Here is a 21,797-nt window from a genome sequence, read left to right on the forward strand (position 1 = left end):
TTCTCTCAGATGCATTGTTCCCCAGTGGCTCAGCGGTATGTCTGCGGACATACAACGCTAGAAACTGGGTTTCCAAACCCATGGTGGGCAGAGCACAGATAGTCCATTGTGTAGCTTTGTGCTTAATTCAAAACAACAACGACAACTGAGATGCATTTGTTCTTTTACATGATAAATACAGTTATTATATTTAAAGATAAAATGCCCTGCATGATGAAAAAAATAAAATTTATAAAGATGTATGTGTTTCTTTATAGCAAAGTCACATTAGTTTATCTTAGGTGTCCACCAAGAGGAAGCAAATAGATGATTTTAGTGTTGTAAATCCGAAGATTTACCGCTGTGCCATCGGAGAACAAATTAATAAAATAAAGAGAAAAAAACATCCTTATATCTTCAGCTAAAACTAACTTTAGTGTCCAAAACTTATAATATTATTGATATATTTATTAATTATGCTACGATTACTTTAATTATGCACAATTATATTATATTTGCGAAAAGCAAACGGAAGTAAATAACAAAAAAGTATGTACTCAAAGATATCATAAAAGCATGTTTTAGAATTCCATTAAAGGCAATAAATAAATCTTGATAATATGTGACTCCACTCTATTTTCAGTTATAGTTTAAATTTAAATTTGTCCTAAAATACACGTGAATAATTCGTAACTTCTAGAAAAGTACAAATTAGATAAACTCGTATCATTAACTTTGAAGACTGCTTGTTTGTATTAGAGTTTTTTTTGTATACAGTTGCTTAGAAAATACTAAAAGGAAAGTAGTAAGTAAACATTTCTTATGGTATTTTTTTCTTAGCGAATACTGAAATTTGACAATCACTTTTATAAGTCATCCACAGTCCAAATGTTCGGAGTGCATTGTTTGCAACAGTTCGTGAACAAATAACAATCAGACTTATAATATGTTTATTCTTATTATTTGGTTATTTTTTGTCCATCTACGAATGAAAATTGTATTATTTAAAAACAAAAGTTAACAGATAATTACAAAGAGAAGGAAAGCTAAAAAAAAACTAACAAAGAAATCAGCAAAGGTTAAGAAAACTGTATCAATGCCTTGGCAATAAAATAACAACACAGGTAATATAAATGTGAATTAAAACTATGTTTGAAAGTGATTATCGTATTAAAACACACACACTATTACTAGTGAAACCGTAGGAATCTTAAGCTTTTCAACTTTTCAAAATAACATAATCATTTATTTATCAATATACTACAGTTTAGCCATGCTCTATTAGGAAGCTACAAAAACACTGCGTACTGGCAAGAAGTGGATGATAAAAGTTAACAGTTCAGTATCAGATTCCTTACTAGAAAATTGTTACTACCTGCGAGGTATTTAAGGCGTTTGCCTCGTAAAATGAGGGTCGCGGGTTCTAATTTTCGTCACACCAAACATGCTCGCCCTTTCAGCCGTGAGGGCGTTATAATGTGATAGTCAATCCCAATATTCTTTGGTATCCCAAGAGTTGGCGATGTGTGGTGATGACTAGCTGTCTTCCCTCTAGTCTTACATTGCTAAATTAGAGACGGCTAGCGCAGATAGCCCTCGTGTAGCTTTGTGCGAAATTCAAAAACAAACGATTACTATCTGGCAACTTAGAAAATGACAATTGAAGCGCAGAAAATGCTTTGGACTAAGGACTCTATTTTTCACATATGTACTCTATTTAACTTTATATAATAATATTATTTCAACATTGGACAAAAAATATTAAGTCATTCTAAATATTAACATATAGAAATTGGATATTCATACTTATAAAATATCGTATAATTTGATAATTTTGAAATATATAATTTTATCGTCGATATTACTGTAAAATAACAACCACTTCTTTTATTGACCGACATCATTGGTTATTATAACGTTACGTTTCGTTACAGTACATTAATATTGATGAAACTAGCTATAGTTTTATGTGTGCCTGCTTAGTAGCTTACTTTTGTACAAAATCAAAGTAAATTAAAAGACAATTTGAGTATAGTATACACGATATTTTTATAAAATTCTGTTTTGGGAAGTTTCTAGTTTAACAGGGATCTCAAATAAAAGAGAAATAATGTATTATGGCATTAATTTTCTGCTTGTCTTGAATGTTTTCCATGTTTGTTGTTGTAATTTCCTTGTGTGATCGTGTAAGCCCTATAGATATCATATAAACATCCCATCTACAGATATTTTGAGAGGTAAACTGCTGTAAAATAATTTCTATAAAAATATTTCAGTTCTCTTTCAAATACATAGATTTAGATATCTATAAATATATAAACGCATATGTTTTAAAAGACTATTTAGTTAAAACTAGTAACTTATTAACTATTACTTAGTTAACATAGTATTCCGTAATGTATGGAGTATGTATTGGAACATATCCTACTCTTACATGAACATAGCATATATGTTCCTAAGAATAGACAGTGAAATATGGTATTACGCGAGCAGTAATAATCAGTTAACTTGCATCAAGAATATATGTTGCGTGTGTTGTTTTCCAAGTATTATGACATATATATACTTAAAGAACTCAAATAAAATACTATTTAATTCCGTTTTCAATCCTTTTTTACTGTGCATTTTACTTAACTTACGAGCTTAAAATACAGTGAACGATAATTGTAAGCACTAATTCGTAACAGTAGTACTTTTAATAAAAAAAGAACACGAATGTAGAACATTTAATGATGTATTATCATGGAAATGTTTGTGATGTTCGTTGTTGTTGTTGTTATTAAGCACAATTAAGGAAACTCCTTATTCAACGTTATGAAATTTCAGACTTGACGCTGATCCACCGAGGAAAATAAAAAAAATGTAAAACGCATTTATCGATATTCAATTTCGCTGGCTTTATTTCTCTGAGGATTCTAGTAATACCAATATTTCATTACTCATAAGTCCAAGATAGTCAGAAACAAACGATGCTAAGCAAATTTTACCATTCTTAAAAACAGAAATAAGTTTTGATATGACACTTACATCTACAAATAACGTTAACATTTTGTGTAAGTGTGATATTATTGTCTCAGACAAAACCTGTAGCCTAAAAACATTACAAAACAGGATTTCACTTTACGTGAGAATATAAAGAGTAAAGTAAATTTTCGTGCAGTTGTAATGAGTAATATGTTTACTGAGAGTCAGTATAGTTTCAATAACTGCTGGCGAAACGATTTGCTTTTAAATTTATATACGAAGTTGTGTAACATAAGTATGAACAACTAGAATTTGAATATCTATTATGCATAATAATATTACTAAGTGCCCTCACTTACTGAGATTCGTGTGTGTATTGATTTTCAAAACGTCAACCACGATATTCGTTTACCAAGAAGTTCTTGGGCTGTTATTTTACCAGCTAATAGTGAGATTGACTGAAATATTATAACACCCCCACGGTTATGCGGACGAGCATGTAAAATGCTGCGAGAAACAATTAGATCTGTCTTACTGATACTTCGGAGTGATTAGCAATACAATATACTTGAATGTTAATCTTATTGTTTGAAAAAGACAGGAATAAGATCTCGAAAAGTCTCCAAGGAAACTAAAATGGAACTCGTTGGGAAGTAAGCTTGTATCAGCTTTTGAACATGTACTGAAGACAAACAGCAATTACAGCTGAATAGGTTTTTCCCACTTAAAGAATGAAACTAATGCCATGATTGACATAACATTGTATTAGATTATGAAATATACTCATAAAAACCCATTTAGATCACTATGACTTGATATTAAATCGAGCATTATATTTATCTTGGAAGTAAAGTAGTTTGTCGGTAAAGTAGTTTATAAAAGATAATTATGCAAATAGAAGATAAACATGTTCAAAGACAATTAACATTAACTTCCCATCGTAGCAAGCTATATACTTACTGATAGACTAGATACCAGCCTAGTAATCAGTATAAATAATTAAGTATACTTTTATTATGTTTCTTCATAAATAAAATATTTGTATACATAGTTAACGATATTTATAGTATTTATAAAAACTAACATGATCTTAGATTTCGTAAAATAGTAAAGATTTAGATGACAGAATTCAATATGTTGATTAAAATATCTGCTAATCTAAAAGTTATTAAGGTGTTTCATGACATTCAGGTTCAAGGTAGCCTCAAATATTCCTAACAGTAATGTTATGAAGTTAGGTGTAAGGAACATAGTTTGTGATTGAGAGATATAAGAAACCTATGGAATTAAGGGATTACAGTACTATACTTCATTAGAACATTTTTAGAGAGAATGTTTACTTTCCTGCTCAGCTGCTCTGGAAATTAGCTACGCGGTTTTAAGTGAAGTGCGATTTTTTCGTTTGGCAGATTTCAGAATGAATGACCTGAAGGAGCAACGACTTGCTGTGAAATTTTGTGTTAAACTTGGAAAATCTGCGACTGAAACTTTTGCTATGCTTAACACGGCTTACGGTGATGTTGCTATGAAGCGTACGGCATGTTTCAAGTAGCATGAACGTTTTAAGGATGGTCGACAGTCCATTGAAGATGATGAGCGTCCTGGACGTCCTTCCACGTCAACTGATAACCCACACGTCGACAAAATCAACACCCTGGTGCGGGCAAATCGACGTCTGACTGTCAGGGAGCTTGCTGAAAAGTGTGGGATATCAGTTGGATCTTGTTACGAGATTTTGACCGAAAAATTAAAGATGCACCGCGTTGCGGCGAAATTCAGCCCTCAGAACTGGTGAGTTTTTGGCCAAACACTCGATCACTATTCTTTCCCACCCCCTACTCACCTGACCTTGCCTCTTGCGATGTTTTCATGTTCCCCAAACTCAAAAGACCCTTGAAAGGAAGAAGATTTGAGACGATTCCCGAGATTAAGGCAAATGCGACGAAGGAGCTGGAGGACATTACAAAAGAAGCGTACCAGGACTGTTTCAACAAGTGGAAACACCGTTGGGATAAGTTTGTGCGTTGGGGAGGAGAGTACCTTGAAGGGGTCCCAGACCTGTAACTTCTAAATAAAGTACATTTTGTTTTATGACGTCAGTCCGCGTATTTTTTGAACAGCCCTCGTAATTATGTGTGTTCGACGTGTTGATTAAGAAAGGACTATAAAAGACAGGAGTTCAATGAAAGAAAATATATTGGAATCTGTGAGAGGAAATAAATAATACGAGAGACGCGAAGGACGAATGTATTATGCTTTAGTAGAAAGAAAAATTTATTATAAGTACACATGTTCTTGATCATATTAACAACGAATAACGTGTTCTGTTTTCATTAACATGAGTTAATTTCTGACAGTAATAGGTACGACCTAAATAAAGAAGAAGAAGAGAATGCGATATATCATTATAGTAACAAAGTGGTGTCGAAGAGATATACAACAGATAATGATCAAAGAAACGTTTATTCAAATATGTAACTGAAACATAACTCAGTAGTATTGTATTACAAAACATGTCAACGCTAAGTAGGGTGTTTTTAAGTGTGTGCATTAATAACACATAGAAGTACATAGGCTTACATAAAGAATAAATCTAATGGATGGTGTCTTTATCTCACAGTGTGGACTCAGTAATTTTAGAAACTTTTCTTACTAATGAACGTTTTTACATATCTCACAGAACACCCTTGAGAGGGCAAGGCTTCTCTTAGTAATGAAAGTTCTACATATCTCATAACACAGAACAAGCTTGCCTTCTCAAGGGTGTTGCAATGTGATACTCAATTCACAGAAACCTCAGTGAAGTTTTGCACAAGAATTCATTAACTGCCTTCCTCATATTTCTGTTTGTATATGCAAAACAATTTTTCACGATTTTTTCTAAGGTAATTTCTTTAAAAAAAACATTTAATGTACGGATATGCTGTTATGTGTTATCTTTATTTCAGCTATTAAAAATAACAAATTTCCGCAATTTTTATAATACACATTCACGCATTTAGATATATAGAAGTGAATAAAATATATAACAATAATTCCTGACGTAACTGCGTTATCAGATTTTTCAGTCATCACATCATACTAATAGCAAAATAATTTTAATGGTACCTTTAACCTGTGGAAAGATTGTATCTTGAAAAAAGGTTAACAAAAAATAAAAGACGTATTTCTTTGTTTTTAATACAAAATAAACCATTACAAGATATAAACAGAAATACCTGTAATAATTATTACATAGTTTTATTAATTTAAAATATCTTTAAAATATATATATAAACTCCTTTCCGTCAAGAGTTTTATCGCATTCTCAATAAATGGCGATCATGGATTTGCCGATTTTTGCATAATATTCAGAAACTTATTCACTTTCCGGCTTGGTATAAAACGTTTTCAGAAGTCTAATACTCTGTGATAGAATATAACATAACATATTTCTAAATTGATATGGGATATGGCAAAATACATTCTGTGAATTGAATAATATGTAAAACAACAAGCAATATAAAACCATCGTAGTTAAGGATAAAGAAAGTGAATACATATCTAACATTATTATACCGCATTTTTCAATATTCAACCAGGCTCTTAAGCTTGCACAGTACAATACAATAGAAATAATCATTATCTTCTTATAATTCATTATTATGGCATTGAAACCTTTATTGATGACAGAACAACAATAATAATGACGACAGTATATCTAAGTAATATAATTAAGAGAGTTTTGAAGGTCCACGATAGTAGGCAGATATATTCACCATTTTACGCTTTTATATATGTCACACAATACAAAAACTTTACTGAAATGACGCTGCTCAAAATGAGTAATATATTTGGTATTACTGACTCAATGATTAGGTTTGCTTACAAACGATTTTTGTAATATCAAAACATTAATCTTTATTTTCGTTTTAATATGTTTCAATATAAAATTAATGTTTAACGAATATACACACACATATCTATGTGTAAATTCTAAACTATTCTCTAAGTGCAATTCACACAGGGTTTATTGATTTCCTTTTTAAAAACTAGTATTTCCTGTACTGTAATTTTTTACCAAGTTCTTAGTACAGTTTTGTCGTCAGTGTTATCACTACGGTGCAATTGTAAAATAGAAATGTACAGAACCTCAATTACTAGAAGTTTCGTCATTAACCAACATAAAGTGGAAAAAAAACTTATCAGTTAAACATCACTAAAACGTTCAATATATTAAATCAGATATAGTTGATATCAATTAACTTGGAAATGTATCAACAGTTTATTTAGATGTATGTAAAGTATAATTTGATTTGGATTTTATTTTAGATCTTTTCTTGCGCCTCATCTGTACCAAAATTAAATTCTTTAATATTATTGGTACAAAAAAACAACAACAAGTAGAACTGCCACCTGTTGGTGTATTTTCTTAACTTTAATAACATTGAAGACTATCTTGTAAATGTAGCCTTTATTTCTCTAAATCTTTTACACAATACTGAAACATCTAGAAACATCAAGTTTCAATTGTACAGCATTAGGAAAACAACTAATAGCGAATAAAAATATACAAAGATGAATTTATTCACAGGGGAAAGTGAGTCTTCATTCCATCATAGAATAAGGATGTACCAGTATTTTCAAATAAAAATAGATGCAGTAGTTTTACAAGCGTAAACTTTCACTGTTTCTTAGTGTTTAAAAGAAATTAGAGTTCTTCATTTGAATTTCATAAGTTGATGAAATGTGTACAAGCTCTTACATTTCTTTGTAACATTTCGAAGTTCTTTTCGTGCAAAAGAATATTCACGGGTAACGAGCGCATTCTTATCTGCGTTAATTAAATATGGCCCTTTAACACATATGTTAATTGGAACTAACGATTTATTGAAATAATTTCAGCTCTTGCATGTAATTAACTGATTTAGCTTTCTCTCAATTCCTAAGAAACAAATTGGACTGCCATATGCTTAATGTAGTTGGGTATGGTTACGTGCTTTTAACTAACCGGATATAATGATTTCTGTTAAGAAATAAAACCAAAACTTATTGAACATTTAGTAAATTATAAGTGATCCAATAAATCAAATTAATAAAAATGTACATTTTAAAATTACAAATAAAAAAAAAGGAATTAAATTTTCAGTTGACTGTAAAATTGGAAGAGCTGAATATTAGCAAAATATTTTTAGAAATATATAGATTATTGTACAATTCAGCTGAAATGTAGAGGAGCTAAACCATTTACCAATAGAAGTTAACTCATAATGATATTTGCAAGTAAAAGTTATTTTTTATCTTTTGCGATATGTAATGCTACAAGTTGTGGATGTCAGAAATACTTCGTTGAAATTTAAGATGCGTAATTTTAGGAATAAAGTAATATCTAAATAAGTAGAACACAAAATGTTTCTATATTATAGAATTGTGTATTTTAAAATTGCTTTAATATTTTAGTAATTTTTATGTATTTATATCATCATTAAAATCTGATGACATTATATGATTAAATGTATTTTTTTCTAATACATTAGAGTGGTATAATAAGTGAAAGGTTTTATACTGGGTTTTTTTTAAGCACGATTTCGCGAAATTCCAGTATTGTGGCTTTCACTAATTCAAAAATAAAATGTATTTGCTCAGAGAATGCAGCATTTAAAATTACAATACCAACAATAAAACTACTTGCCATAATAATGCAATATTGAGGATTAGCCAAGTTTAAAAGAGAGCATACTTACTAGAGAAATCTTACATTGAGTAATACATCAATCAAAAATAAAACGATATTTATCCTAAATCTCTAACCTTGAGGATTACATTAAACCAAAAATAAAATATACTAGGGATATATGTGTACAAATTTCACACTAAAAGCGAGGACATTTATTTAAGAAATACCTGACAAATAATATATTTAACATTGAATCATAATAAGCTTATATATTAAAATAGCATAATATTAGAACTACATCACAAGATGATAACATAAATCTGTTTTTGTTTCTCAAATTACAATTAAAACATTTCTTTAACAATGATACAAAAAGAAATAAAACGAATCGTGTTAAATGATGTACAGTTAACAAGAAATTAAAAAAAAAAAACATTGCAAATAATGTTAACTAGAATAATCTTTCAAATAAAATCAAGTGATATGCATTAAAATACTGCGTTATGATCAATAAAGCTTTCATTGTTTTATTTTCTTGAATTAATTTCAAGATACGTTTATGTTATCTTACACGTATTTAAGAATAATATATTTGGAACAATAAATTAAGATCACCACTAGCTTTCTGGAAACCGAGATATTTGAATGTTTGCACTCAAAATCGTTCTTTTACAATGATATACATACTTACATGCATAAATATTATGCTGTTTATATCTTATATTTGATCAAATCATTTTTCACCATTTCAATAATTTTTTAAACGTTTTAACTTTTCTCTTTATGCTTCGAGGCTGGTAAGATATACGTGATGTAAAATTCCCTACAAGAAAAGTTTTGTTTCTTGAGACATTGTGCAGTAGTTCATTTCGACATTTACCTGTTAAATATTTTGCATTTTATTGCCTACAGATGGCTCAAGCTGTTCCGTTACAAATACTTTGATTGGGGCGGTTACTTCTTCTTGAAGATTGTTTTCTTGGATGCGTGAGCAGAGGTCCTTATTATCTGGACGTGACACATCGTTAACTGTCTGTTCCTCAACGTAAGAACTGAGGAGCTCAGTCGACATGTGTGATCGAGTGGGGGTGCTGCAAGAGGCACAAGGTGGGGGAACTCCCAGATAGCCTGGAGAAAGTTTCCCGTGTACATTTAATCGTGGAACAGTATGTTTAGGCTGTGGTGAACTTCCCTCGCGATCAAATCGAACAACGGGGATTGACTAAAAATAAAAACAACAATTTAAAATGTTGATGAAACTTTCATATTTCATGATTAAATATAGAGGTCTTGCACGTGAATTGACAAAACTTTCCGGATCATTCATTACCGCCATTTTGAATGTTTTCTGTTTTTTTTCTAGCAAGAAACAGCAAACCATATTAGTACAAAACTCACATACTAGTTTAGTAACCAGCTGTGAAAAAAGGGGTGGAAAGTTATTCAGTTTTTCGATATACCTTTCTTTATACACATTGCTGAAATGATTTGCAGCATTATCTAACACAATATTAAAATACATTTTTCATTTTTTCTAGTGTAAAACGAATGAAAGCACTGACATTTAATTAAACGGAGTACACTATAGATCTCGAAATTTACAGTGCAAGACCTTTATATATAAAATTACATATAAAGCAAATCAAAAATGAGTGGTGCACGCACAGCTGTGCCATGCATAAAAATATATGAAAGAAGTAACGATTCGCTGAAAAGCTATTAAGAGGAAAACAATAAACTCGTTTCTGAAACACTTTTTACTCATGATTTATTTAAGAATAAAACTTCGTTCCTGCGTGAATTTGTTTTTATTTTTACTGAAATGTGAAATGCACTGTATGCTAATTTATAAACTTTTGGCTGTAACAAGGTAAAACAGTTCTTACAAAATAATGTCAATTAACCTTTCTTGCTTTTTATACAAATGCAATATTTGATAATCCATTATATAATCTGAAATACAAATGACTAGTTATTCAGCCTATGCTAGTAAATGAATAATTGGGTTAAAACGACTTTACCTTTATCTTTTCACTTTAATATTAAGTATGGTGATCTCAAACTAAAAAGTAGTTTGGAACAGGAGTTATACTTAAACCTAGTGTTGATAAGATTGGGAAGTGTTATCCACTTTAAAGCATCTATTTCCAAGCTATGATTAGCATCTAGAATCACACGATGGCATGCAAAGCCTCTCCCAAAATTACTTCTTGCCTGTTTGAAGAACGTAATTTCTCTTCGCAATAGGTCAGTCCATTTGTTTGCTTTATCCATCCTAATGGAAAATGTTGTCCAATCTAACATGACGCAGATAGATACAGTACTGGCCAAACTGTTTACATACTCTTCTATATTGACGTTATTGTCTACATTCATGAAATAGTTATTGAGTAAATGCTCGAGTAGTAGCAGAGAAGGTAGTTTATGATTGGACAAACAGGTACGAGTTGTTATTCTGGTATGCATAAGTTGTTTTCAGCACTTGTTCGACAAAAAACAACAAAACAAAACACGAATACCTGTTTTGTTTAAAGGGTGTTCTTTTGGTATGATATTTTTCGAAAGAGATTAACGCTTTGTTGAGAAAATTTTTCTGAGGTACTTTGTGTCCAGTCACGTATTGTCAAGTGTCAGAAGTTATAGAGCGTAAAGTTGTTTGACGGTATGAAGCAAATAGGCATTGTCAGAACGGTATAGTAACCTTAGTGCATAAAACCACAAACTTGTGTGACTAAATGATTAGCATTGTTGGAATGGCATAGCTCTTAACTGCTTTCATCTTATGTAAATGCAAATGCATATGACTGAATTACGCTACCCTGACTAAAGTCAATTACTTACTTTTACTGAGAACCTTGGTAATAACAAGTAATAACAATAACCATTTTGCAACATTACTAACGAACTGATAATACACTAGTAGCCATATTCTATGACAACGAACATATAATGTGTGAATACATGACTGCTTACGTGCAGGAGCTAGGTGATCATCCTGCAGCGGTACCACTTATATCAAAAACTTGGACAAATTAGATTCTGCATATCTACGTTATATCTATGATTTAGCAGGAAAGTTTCAGTTCTATACCTCTGACTCGAAGGTTCTGCGTTAAATAAAACAATTTTATCAAAGAAGTTGGTGCCTAAGACGTGAGTCTTCTATGTAAGATGAACGCTATCACTGCCGAAGCCTGATATGACCTTGCTAGAGCACTCTGGATTAAAAGCAAGCACAATAAATTTTATAATTTATATTTGTATTGTTTTCAAATTAAGTGTGACGTATTGACACCTAAGGTTCTATTTTAAACAGTACGATTTTTACAACATATCTTTGAAGGAAACAAAACGAGAGAAAAGAGGAAAAATCTTTGTCCCAGCAAAGAGAGTTTTACTGCAAGAACAAAGATACGGTTAGAAACAGCGAAACAAGATTTAACAATTAATTCTACCAAAGAAAATGTTCTTACCCTAGATAGATTGAAGAAACTATTTAGCAAATATATCAGCAAATGCCAGAAAATATCGAGAGATAGATCTAAAAAAAAGCTACGAAAGTATGGGATTAGAGTACAGTCACCCCCAAGGCTTAATACCAAAAACTTATGAGACAAGTGTAATAACAAAATTCTAAATAAAAAGAAAAACTAGATAGTAGGAATTAAAGTACCGAGTAAAGTAAAGAAAGAAGGGCTGAACGATTATTACACCCACTTTAAAGTTGTGCATTTTCAAACATCATCAAGGTTTGTAATGTTATCCGCACATTACTAGTTCGTTTCTTTACTTTTGGTACTCCCATTCCTACTTCCTAATTTGTAGCCGTGGCATAGTGGCTCATAGAAGTTTCTTTAAATTCTTTAAATTGATGTACTTGAACACGCCTATGCTGATAATATAACATATGTTTGAGTTACGTGAACTTAAGAATGAACGAATTAACCTAAGAGCGGTTTAAAATTATTTTTATAACAGTGGTTATGATTTGTCATAGATATGTTAAGATATATTCCACGTATCTCTTAATTTACTTGGAAGTGTATTTACAACCTATTCTATTACAGCGGATTAGAGCAATAATATTTATTTACGTAACTTACTTGAAAATTACAATGTTGCCTTGCCACTGCATGCCTTTGCACGTACTCTTGATATTGGGAAACTACACATAATAAACAGTAAACCTGCAAAAATATATATGAAATAAGCGATGCAAAATGTACAAGATATATCTTTTAATTAAATATATCAATAATCATAAATACTGTTTTAGATAAAGTTCTTAAACTTTTTTCTCTTCTTAACTCAGTCATTACTGTACGTTACTTGAGATTATATGAAACAAAAATCAAACATGACTATAATTATAATATTTTTGAACTTGTGTCTATTCATGTTGTGTGTTGTTCGGCCAAAAGAACCTGCAGAGCACACTGTGTGTTATAAACAGAAATGATAGTCCACTTTCTGTAGCTGGAATGGGGTTAATCCATACTACTACTATTTTCGAAGGATGTACTCTATAGAACCCTTGCTTCATACACCAGATTTCAAGGTAATTAGTTAAGAAATACATGAGATATAAAATCTTCACTTTTGATTGACTTTCTTCATTTAGTCGTCATAAAATAGCTATGAGTACAAACTTTTAGCTCATAGTTCTCCGTCGTCTCTCGACAGATCTGAAATCTCATTACAATTTTGGAATTAAGAGATGAAACCCTATCGGTTGATGTGACTGAACATGTTCAAAGTCTCATAGATTCATCTATTGCAATCTGGCTTAAAAAATTTCAAATGCCGCGGCGTTTGAGAATTCCCTCATATTTTCTTCCCACCGAAAGTACGGAAACTGTATCTGATAAAAAAACATAACATTCATTTATATTTTTCGAATTTAGTATATCAACAGACCTAAACAGCTTACAATTAGATATCAAATGTAGGTCTGAATATAAGCCATATATGCAAATTTATTCAACAAAACATTGCTCTCATTGTTTTACAAAAGCTTTATCTAAGAGTAAAGATGGACCGTTTTTGTCATCATTAGGGTTAAAGACGGCTGATTGAGAGCAGCAAAATTATACGGTGCAAGCAGATACGTAAGTATTGGTTAGGCCAAGCATATCTAATTAGTAGTTTTTTTCTCACGTTGCTCCTCCAAATAGCACAGTCGTATGTGTACGTAATCACATCGCTAGACACCGTGTTTCGACATCCGTGATGAACACAGAACAGATAGATCATTGTGTAACTTTATGCTTAATTCTAAACAAACAAATAAACCAAACAATCACTCACGTTTTTATAAATCATATGGATTGACGGTTATTATCCATTGCCAATTTTTAAGTACAAATTTGTTAACTTTTATAAAGTTGTCGTTATTAAAGATGATTTAGTGTCACGTGATGTTAGCTTAAGCAATTACCGTAAATAATGGTGCTTAATGCGACTGTAGGGAGTGCATACAGGTAATGACAAGAAACAGTTAATGTAGTTTCTATTGTGTTACCATAAGGTAGGAAACAGTACCACCAAGTAAGATTATAAAGAATCTCTTTGATTGTAAAGTACAAGTCTGTTCCGAATAACAGGGCTGCGACCCTACAGTTAATGTTGATTCCTATTGAGTGTCACTTTTTCTGACTTGCTGTAATTTCTTGGTTTGTATTGAGAAAAAGACATAATATTTAATCAAATCACACCTTACTTGTGACAAGAAGGTATGGGCAAAAAAAGAATGAATGCGCGACTTAAAGAAATAAACTCGTAGTGTAGCTACAAGTTTGGCTGCCAATTCTTTAGTCGAGTCGTTTTTTATTCAACTTGAAGCATGATGGAGGGTAAATCAAAGTTCTATTGAATGAATATTTGCTGTAAGATGTATATCAATATTATAAGTGTGGTTGTTAGTTTGACTGTCAATTCTAATATAATTTCTTTAAGTCTTTCACTCAATCCTTTATCAACAGCACCTCTTTTTACATCTACGTTTTTTTATTAGATATCAATAATGCACGCAATTAGTTTACAATACATTACCTTATACCGCTGCTCTTAGTTGTAAGAAACTTACGTTTTTGTCTTTTCGATAATATTTTCAATAATACAAACTTTGCTTTGGACGAAAAATATTCCAACTCAATAACAGTTTCATTGACCTCTACCAAATGGTATGATGTGCTTCCTAGTACAATGTGCTATTGTTTAAATATATCTATTCACTGCATTTAACCAATATATATTTTAAGTCGAAAATAAAACAAAGTTCATGCGCCTTATTTCCAATATTTTAAGCAAGACGTATTTACTTGCATGTTTAATTATATTTTATTAATCACTTTACTTTGTAAATATCAGGTCTTTTCATTTTCTTCTGCATTTACTTAAATATTCTAATTCAATTATATAACTCATATTACTCTTCTTTCTTCTTGTCTCCAAGTATAATACGCCACCCATCAGCAATGCTAATATGGGAACTTATGCTTTGATCAGATTAAGATATTAGTTAATAACAAAATAACACAATAAACTTTAATACAGGGTCTGTTTCCTCTTCCAAAAAACTATCAACAATTTAAAAAGTAATAGGACATAACGGCAGGTCAAATCTCAAAAGATCATATAAAAAGCGTTACCTACTTAAACCTTTATTTTATAGAATTTATGCACTTATTTATTATGAGAATGCATGAGGTTATTGTAGTCATCATACTTGGAACAACTTCAAAAATATTCTGTAATTAATCTCATTATTTATAATCGGCTAACTGATAAAGTAAAACTAAAATCTTAGTTCTGAGTTCTGCTTGTCAGGTAATATTTAGTGCATCAGAAATTTACAGACGTCGACACAAATCTCTACATAAAATATTTCTGAAGTGAAAAGCTTTCAATCATTCTTGAACTGTGCATATCGAAATATTACATTAGTCAATAGTATTTATTATCACTTATATAACTTCCAACTTATCAAATCTGAAAACGTTTGCTGTTCAGTCTTTTGAATTTACATTTGTATAAGATGTTACGTTTTAACCAATTAAAAGGAATATAACTGGACGTTTGCTAAAATTACAGAGACAACCTTTCGTAGTATCAAAATACTTCTTAGAACACAGTCATTGACGCAGAAACAATATTTTATACATGACATCTGTTTCGTCAAGGAAACTAATTAAAATTTGCAATTGATAAAAGTTAACCAATTAGAGAATATTTTAATTAAACAAAAATTTTTTTAACATTTTGCATAGAAATTTGTCTTTGAAATTTTCAATTTGTTGTAAAGTCCTAAATAAATTGAATAATATATTAATTATCTCTAATAACATCGTAACTTTGATTTAAGGAGATTCATGTTTGACAATGAGGTATATTTTAGCCTAACTGAATCATTGGTAATTCATTTATTATTAAAATGCCATAGAAATGTGAAGTGTTTTGATAAAGTTATATCAATACCCTCCAAAAATATTCGAATCTTCTTACTTAAAACGTTGTACTGTGGCTCTTAAATTCATAAAATTTTTGATTAATTATTCCATTCATGTACTTTTGGAAATTCAATATTTATTGGAATGTTATTAAGATTTAGTAGCGCATTTTAAATAGGCCCAATAGATAATGTAACAGGTAATTTATTTAATGAATAATTACAATGAAATCAATTTCACCAAAAACTAGACTATTAAAATACATTAATTTTTGTTAGTTTCCTTAGATTTAAAATAGATGAAATGTGTTTGATATGAAAAGCTATGGCATATTAAGTGAAGAAACGGTTTCATATACTTACATTAATAGCACAAATTGCTAAGTCTGTAGCAAATAAGATTCCAAGAAAGATATTCATAGACTGAAAATATAAAAATATACCTGTACATTTTGACATTCATACAAAAATGATGAGGTAGAAATGTATATGATATTCAAACCCACATCAACACTAAAACACCCATACATAAAACTCATATAAGGCTTACTGTAAAACAAAATACAATTCTCACGTATGCATTAGGCTGAAAATTCAAGATTTTCCACATTGAGTTTTTTTTCGCTTTTTGACATTGTAATCTTTACGGATTATTTTTTTAGTAAACTTGAATTTAAATCTGTTTCATTCTCATTTTTAGACTAGAAATATTGTTTAAGTATTACTAAAACAGGAATAAATATAATCCTTATAGGAACCAACAAACAATCACAATGAAATTATAAGCTATGTAAACAAAAAACAAAAATCGTTTTAATAAACCTCAGTGAACTCGGTAATAAGAGTTGTGTGCTTCTTAAAAATATTTTTTTTTAAATCACGTTCACAGAGTAATGTATCTAATACTTTTCAACTTTTTCACAATCAACATGTATATATAAACTTTGGTTTTTGTATGATATGATAGCTTAAGTTAGAATAATTTCAAAATAAAAATATGTATATGCGTCCATTTTGCTTTCCGTAAATGTTTTGTTAACATGAAGAAACGGGTTACAAGATAATGCTAAAAATATATACTTCCATAGATTTGAAACCATATCGACATAAATAAACATAAACCTTTTTTTTCAAATAAGTAGCTTAGTTGGCTCTATTATTATCATTATTATCCATAAATGTCGCTCTAGAAACGACTGAAACAAATAAAATATTGTTTTCCCTTATCGCAAATATGTACTATTTTCATTGCAACAGTTTCATTTATTTTGTTCAAACGTTTCACAACAACCAACTTCTAAAACTACTTTTTGATTAGTAAGAAAAACTTCTGAAATTTAATTTAATCTAGTTTGTCTTTTTCTTCTTTCTAGTAATTCAGACATGAAAAGTGTGACGTATTATAGATACTCAGAGTTGTAGAATAAATTGAAATTGCAGAGTATATAGTCAGATCATAGAAACAATTCGCAGTAACTGACTTCTCTTTGTGTTAATTCTCACAGAAAAAACTTATACATTTATCTATTGGGATATTGCTAATCACTTGATTCGATAAAATAAAAGCTGTGGTTTACGACAGCTTATTAAATAAGAGTTTAAGACAATTTATTTAGTTTAAAAACGCCTTATGAAATAATAGCATTTCAAAGATTTGAGAAAAATAATAGCAAATAAATATCTAGCTTTAAAATTAGTCTTTTTTATTTTTTTATACATAGAAAACGCGTTATCTGAGTTAACTATCTTTAATTTTAATAGCAAAAGGTAAAGCAACTATAGCTAATCAAAAGCATTCTCAATCAAGTCTTAAGATTATCTTCTAAACTATAAAAATGTATTAAACATTCTCATCAATGCTGTTTATGAAAGTAAGCATAATAAAAGAATAATACTTAGTTACATAATGCATACAAAGTGTAATACAATAGAAAAACTGTATGAAAAAAATTAAAAATGCTTAAAAGGCCTGTATATTAAGTACGAGTCTTTACCTTTAAGATATGCTCAATACGATAAAAAGTAAAAAATCTAAATAGTGAATTTCTGTTTCTTGTGATTAACCAGCAGATAAGATATTGGACATCCTCAGAGCTTTGAAAATATATTCACTTTATTATTGTTTTTACCCATTTAGAAACACCTATTTATTTGATCAAAAATTGTCTTACATGTATAGGATCTGTCAAGTAATTTCATAAAATATTTACTGGAGACGTTGTTTCTAGTTGGACAGAAATAACTATTAGGTATCTTAATTGTTGAATGGTTACCTTTTCTGTTACTTCAGTAAACATAGGTGGAAGGGAATATTGTTTTAATACGAGTAATTTCGTGTTTAGTTATATTGCACCGAAATATGTAGATTATAAATCATGATAATTTATTTTAAAATAATGAAACTCTACACATTAACGAATCGTTATAAGTTATGGCTATGAAAATTCATATATCTTTAAAAAGTATTAAAATATTTAATTTAATACGAGGCTTAAAATCTGGAATAGAAATTAGGGAATAAACTTTGTTTTAAAAGAGTAACAAATGCTAGATAGAAGTGAACTACTGACTGAAAATTACAAAGAATTTTCGTATCGTTAAAATAGTGAAAAATGTGACATTATTCAACCACTTAAAAGTGGTACCTTAAAAATGGCAACATTTGTTTGTTTTGCCACTCGAGGGCTAGTTGTGCTAGCCGTCTCTAATTTAGCAGTGTAAGACTAGAGGGAAGGCAACTAGTCATCACCACCCACCGCCAGCTCATGGGCTACTCTTTTCCAACGAATAGTGGGATTGATCGTAACATTATAATGTCCCCACAGAAGAAAGAGCGAGCATGTTTGATGTGACAGGGATTTGAACCCGCAATTATAAGATTACGAGTCTAGTGCCTTAACATACTTGGCCATGCTGGGCCAAATGGCAATGTAAAATGACAGCAAATTTAACATCAATACTGTTATTTCGTGTTTTGTCAAAGCCTATAATTACGTTTTGTATGCATTGTTAAATATGCAAAATGACCTTATGTGATTAGATTTCAAAAATTATATTATAAAATAGAAATTGTGGAGAACAATGGGGCTATAAGAGTGTACCTTGATTTCTTTATTGTAAGGTATCAACTCTGCCAAACTCTTTATGCACCACCTAACTTTTCTCATAGGTTTTATTGGTTTTCTTTTCTTTTTGGTAAAGTAAACGAAGACACTTTGAATGATGAACAATATCTTATAAAACCAAATTACCCACAGTTAGGTTTGTCGTCAATTTTTATTTTGTAAAACAAGCGTACATTTTCTCACACGTTGATTGTTTTTAAACGTATAAATTCAGTTAAGTTTATTGGATGAATAATTACAGAAAAACAACTTTCTTGAGATATGATAACATTTTAAAATTTTCATCAGACAAATACCAAGAAACCTTATTTCCCTTCCTGTATCTTCTTCCATTCTTTTATTCTTTTTTTAGCACTTCGAAACTTAAGGCTGTTAAACTTCTTTTCACAACGTTCGTGTCACATAGCTTTATACAACTTGAAGGTTGATAGCAAGTATTTTCATTTTTCCCCTAGCTTTTTAATGTATGAAGACAAAGAAAACAAAACGTGCTAACAACCAAAATATATGTATATTATTGGAAAGATAACTAATTAACTATTTCAATCTCTCTTGCCCGTGACACAGCAGTATGTCTGCGGACTTATAATTCTAAAACCAGATTCCAATACCTATGGTGGCCAAAGCAGAGATAGCACTTTGTGTAGCTTTGTTATTAATAACAACAGTGTCTGTGATTTATTTTATCGTAAAAATAAAATAATTTTAAAGTAAGTAACTGTTTTACGTCACTTGTAGAGGTCTCTGTGAAGACACTAAGATCAAAAATAACAAAAAAGAAGCTATTATATGTATGTTCAATACTTACTTTTGTACAATGGAATAGTTTATTTTAGGCATTTGAATTATTTGTTAATATTAGATTATAAAAAGAGCTCTATTGTTATGTGAACGTCTGCTGTTTAACTTCTGTGTCATTTTTAGTATTATGTTTATTTCTCTAAACGTATATTTATTATCATATTTCAAAGAAAGTCTTCAAATATTCGGAAAACTGTGAATAAATTATAGATTACATCAAGGATAATATCATACATTACATAACAAACACCAGCGACTGTATGTGTCAAAACAACTTAAGTATCCTTTAATCCAATAGATAGCAAAACAATAATCATTACTGATGTTTTTCACCTTAGATAAGATATTTTAACCCGTATTTCAAGACCCAAAGAGTGTTTTTTCACTAACATTTCTTTTTACTATTAAAATTAAGTTTAATCTGAAAACTTTCAGAGATGGTAGATTTATATTTATATTTTTGAAACAACTTCGAGAAAAGTTTTCGTTTGCTAATTGATAAATTTTTAAGTGAAATACAGCATCATCAAGTCTCTAAACAAGCTAATATTAAGGTCTACCTGATGTGTTATATTAGTATATATTAATAAAGTCACATTCTCAATATCATTAATATTTTATCCTTCTGATATCACTTTTTTATGAATACCTTTCAATAAAGATACAAACAAGTTCATCTAATATTCGGTAGTGAAGGTTGAAGCATCACGATAGTCAGCAGTAGGATGAGTAGACAGGAATACTTTGAAAGTAGCTACATGCATAATATTGTACTCGGGCCACTGCAAAAGGTAATTTTAAACGGTTTCTGAATATCGTTTTGTGTCATTTGAAGAGTTCTATTCTTCATGTTCTCATCAAATCATGTTTCACAGTCCCAACGCCAAAGAAGTGGGTGAAGAGCCTTCTTTTAGCCGACAAAAATGTCCAAATATTTCATTTCAAATAAATAAAATCTGATTAGGTGGGGTTTCTTTGTTGTTTTTTTGTAACAAAAACGCTTCTCACTGGCTCGTGAGGGCATTCTTAGATGTTTAAGCACGGCCTGGCATGGCCAAGCGCGTAAGGCGTGCGACTCGTAATCCGAGGGTCGCGGGTTCACGCTCGCGTCGCGCTAAACATGCTCGCCCTCCCAGCCGTGGGGGTGTATAATGTGACGATCAATCCCACGATTCGTTGGTACAAGAGTAGCCCAAGAGTAGGCGGTGGGTGGTGATGACTAGCTGCCTTCCCTCTAGTCTTACACTGTTAAATTAGGGACGGCTAGCACAGATAGCCCTCGAGTAGCTTTGTGCGAAATTCCAAAACAAACAAACAAACGTTTAAGCACAAAATATATAATAATTTTTTATGAAAGTTATATCAAGGACCACTTATAGGAAATATATACAAAACACTTATTTTCTTGAAATACTAGAAGAAATAATCTAAATAATGTATAGATATATTATTAATATAATATAATTAATTTTTAGAAAATATGTTTATGTAATATTTATTTAGATTTGATATTCAAAAGAAAATTGATCATCCTTTACTATCATAGGCCCCTCTCGTACAGCAGTAAGTTTACGGATTTACGACGCTAAAATTAGGGGTTTGATTTCTCTCAGTTGGCTCAGCAAATAGCCCGATGTGGCAGAGAACAAAGAGCCCATTGTGGAATCCTACGTTTAACTTCAAACCAACTAAGTACTGAATGATTCAAATAACAGTTTATATCACTATGTTAATAAGAAAACATAATTATAATTTTAGAATAATATATTTTACTGGTTTATTTATCATTAAGCACAAAGCTCCACAAAGAACTATCTGTGCTCTG

General features: G+C 30.5%; 1 protein-coding gene across 2 annotated transcripts in view; it reads right to left on the reverse strand.

Moving 5' to 3' along the window:
• Window positions 1-7,650: 7,650 nt before the first annotated feature.
• Window positions 7,651-21,797, reverse strand: part of LOC143239772 (uncharacterized) — a 101,406-nt gene continuing 87,259 nt past the window's right edge. The window contains exons 6-8 of one of the 2 annotated variants that reach the window (XM_076481256.1): window positions 16,410-16,469; window positions 12,703-12,786; window positions 7,651-9,821 (exon numbers count right to left, since the gene is read on the reverse strand). In XM_076481256.1, coding sequence (XP_076337371.1) covers window positions 9,483-9,821; window positions 12,703-12,786; window positions 16,410-16,469 — 483 coding nt within the window. In that variant the 3' untranslated portion in view covers window positions 7,651-9,482. The remainder of the gene's footprint in view (window positions 9,822-12,702; window positions 12,787-16,409; window positions 16,470-21,797) is intronic. The other variant, XM_076481255.1, reaches the window with a different exon arrangement.

This window comes from Tachypleus tridentatus, chromosome 13, assembly GCF_004210375.1.
Source record: "Tachypleus tridentatus isolate NWPU-2018 chromosome 13, ASM421037v1, whole genome shotgun sequence".
In the NCBI taxonomy this organism is placed as follows: Eukaryota; Metazoa; Arthropoda; class Merostomata; order Xiphosura; family Limulidae; genus Tachypleus; species Tachypleus tridentatus.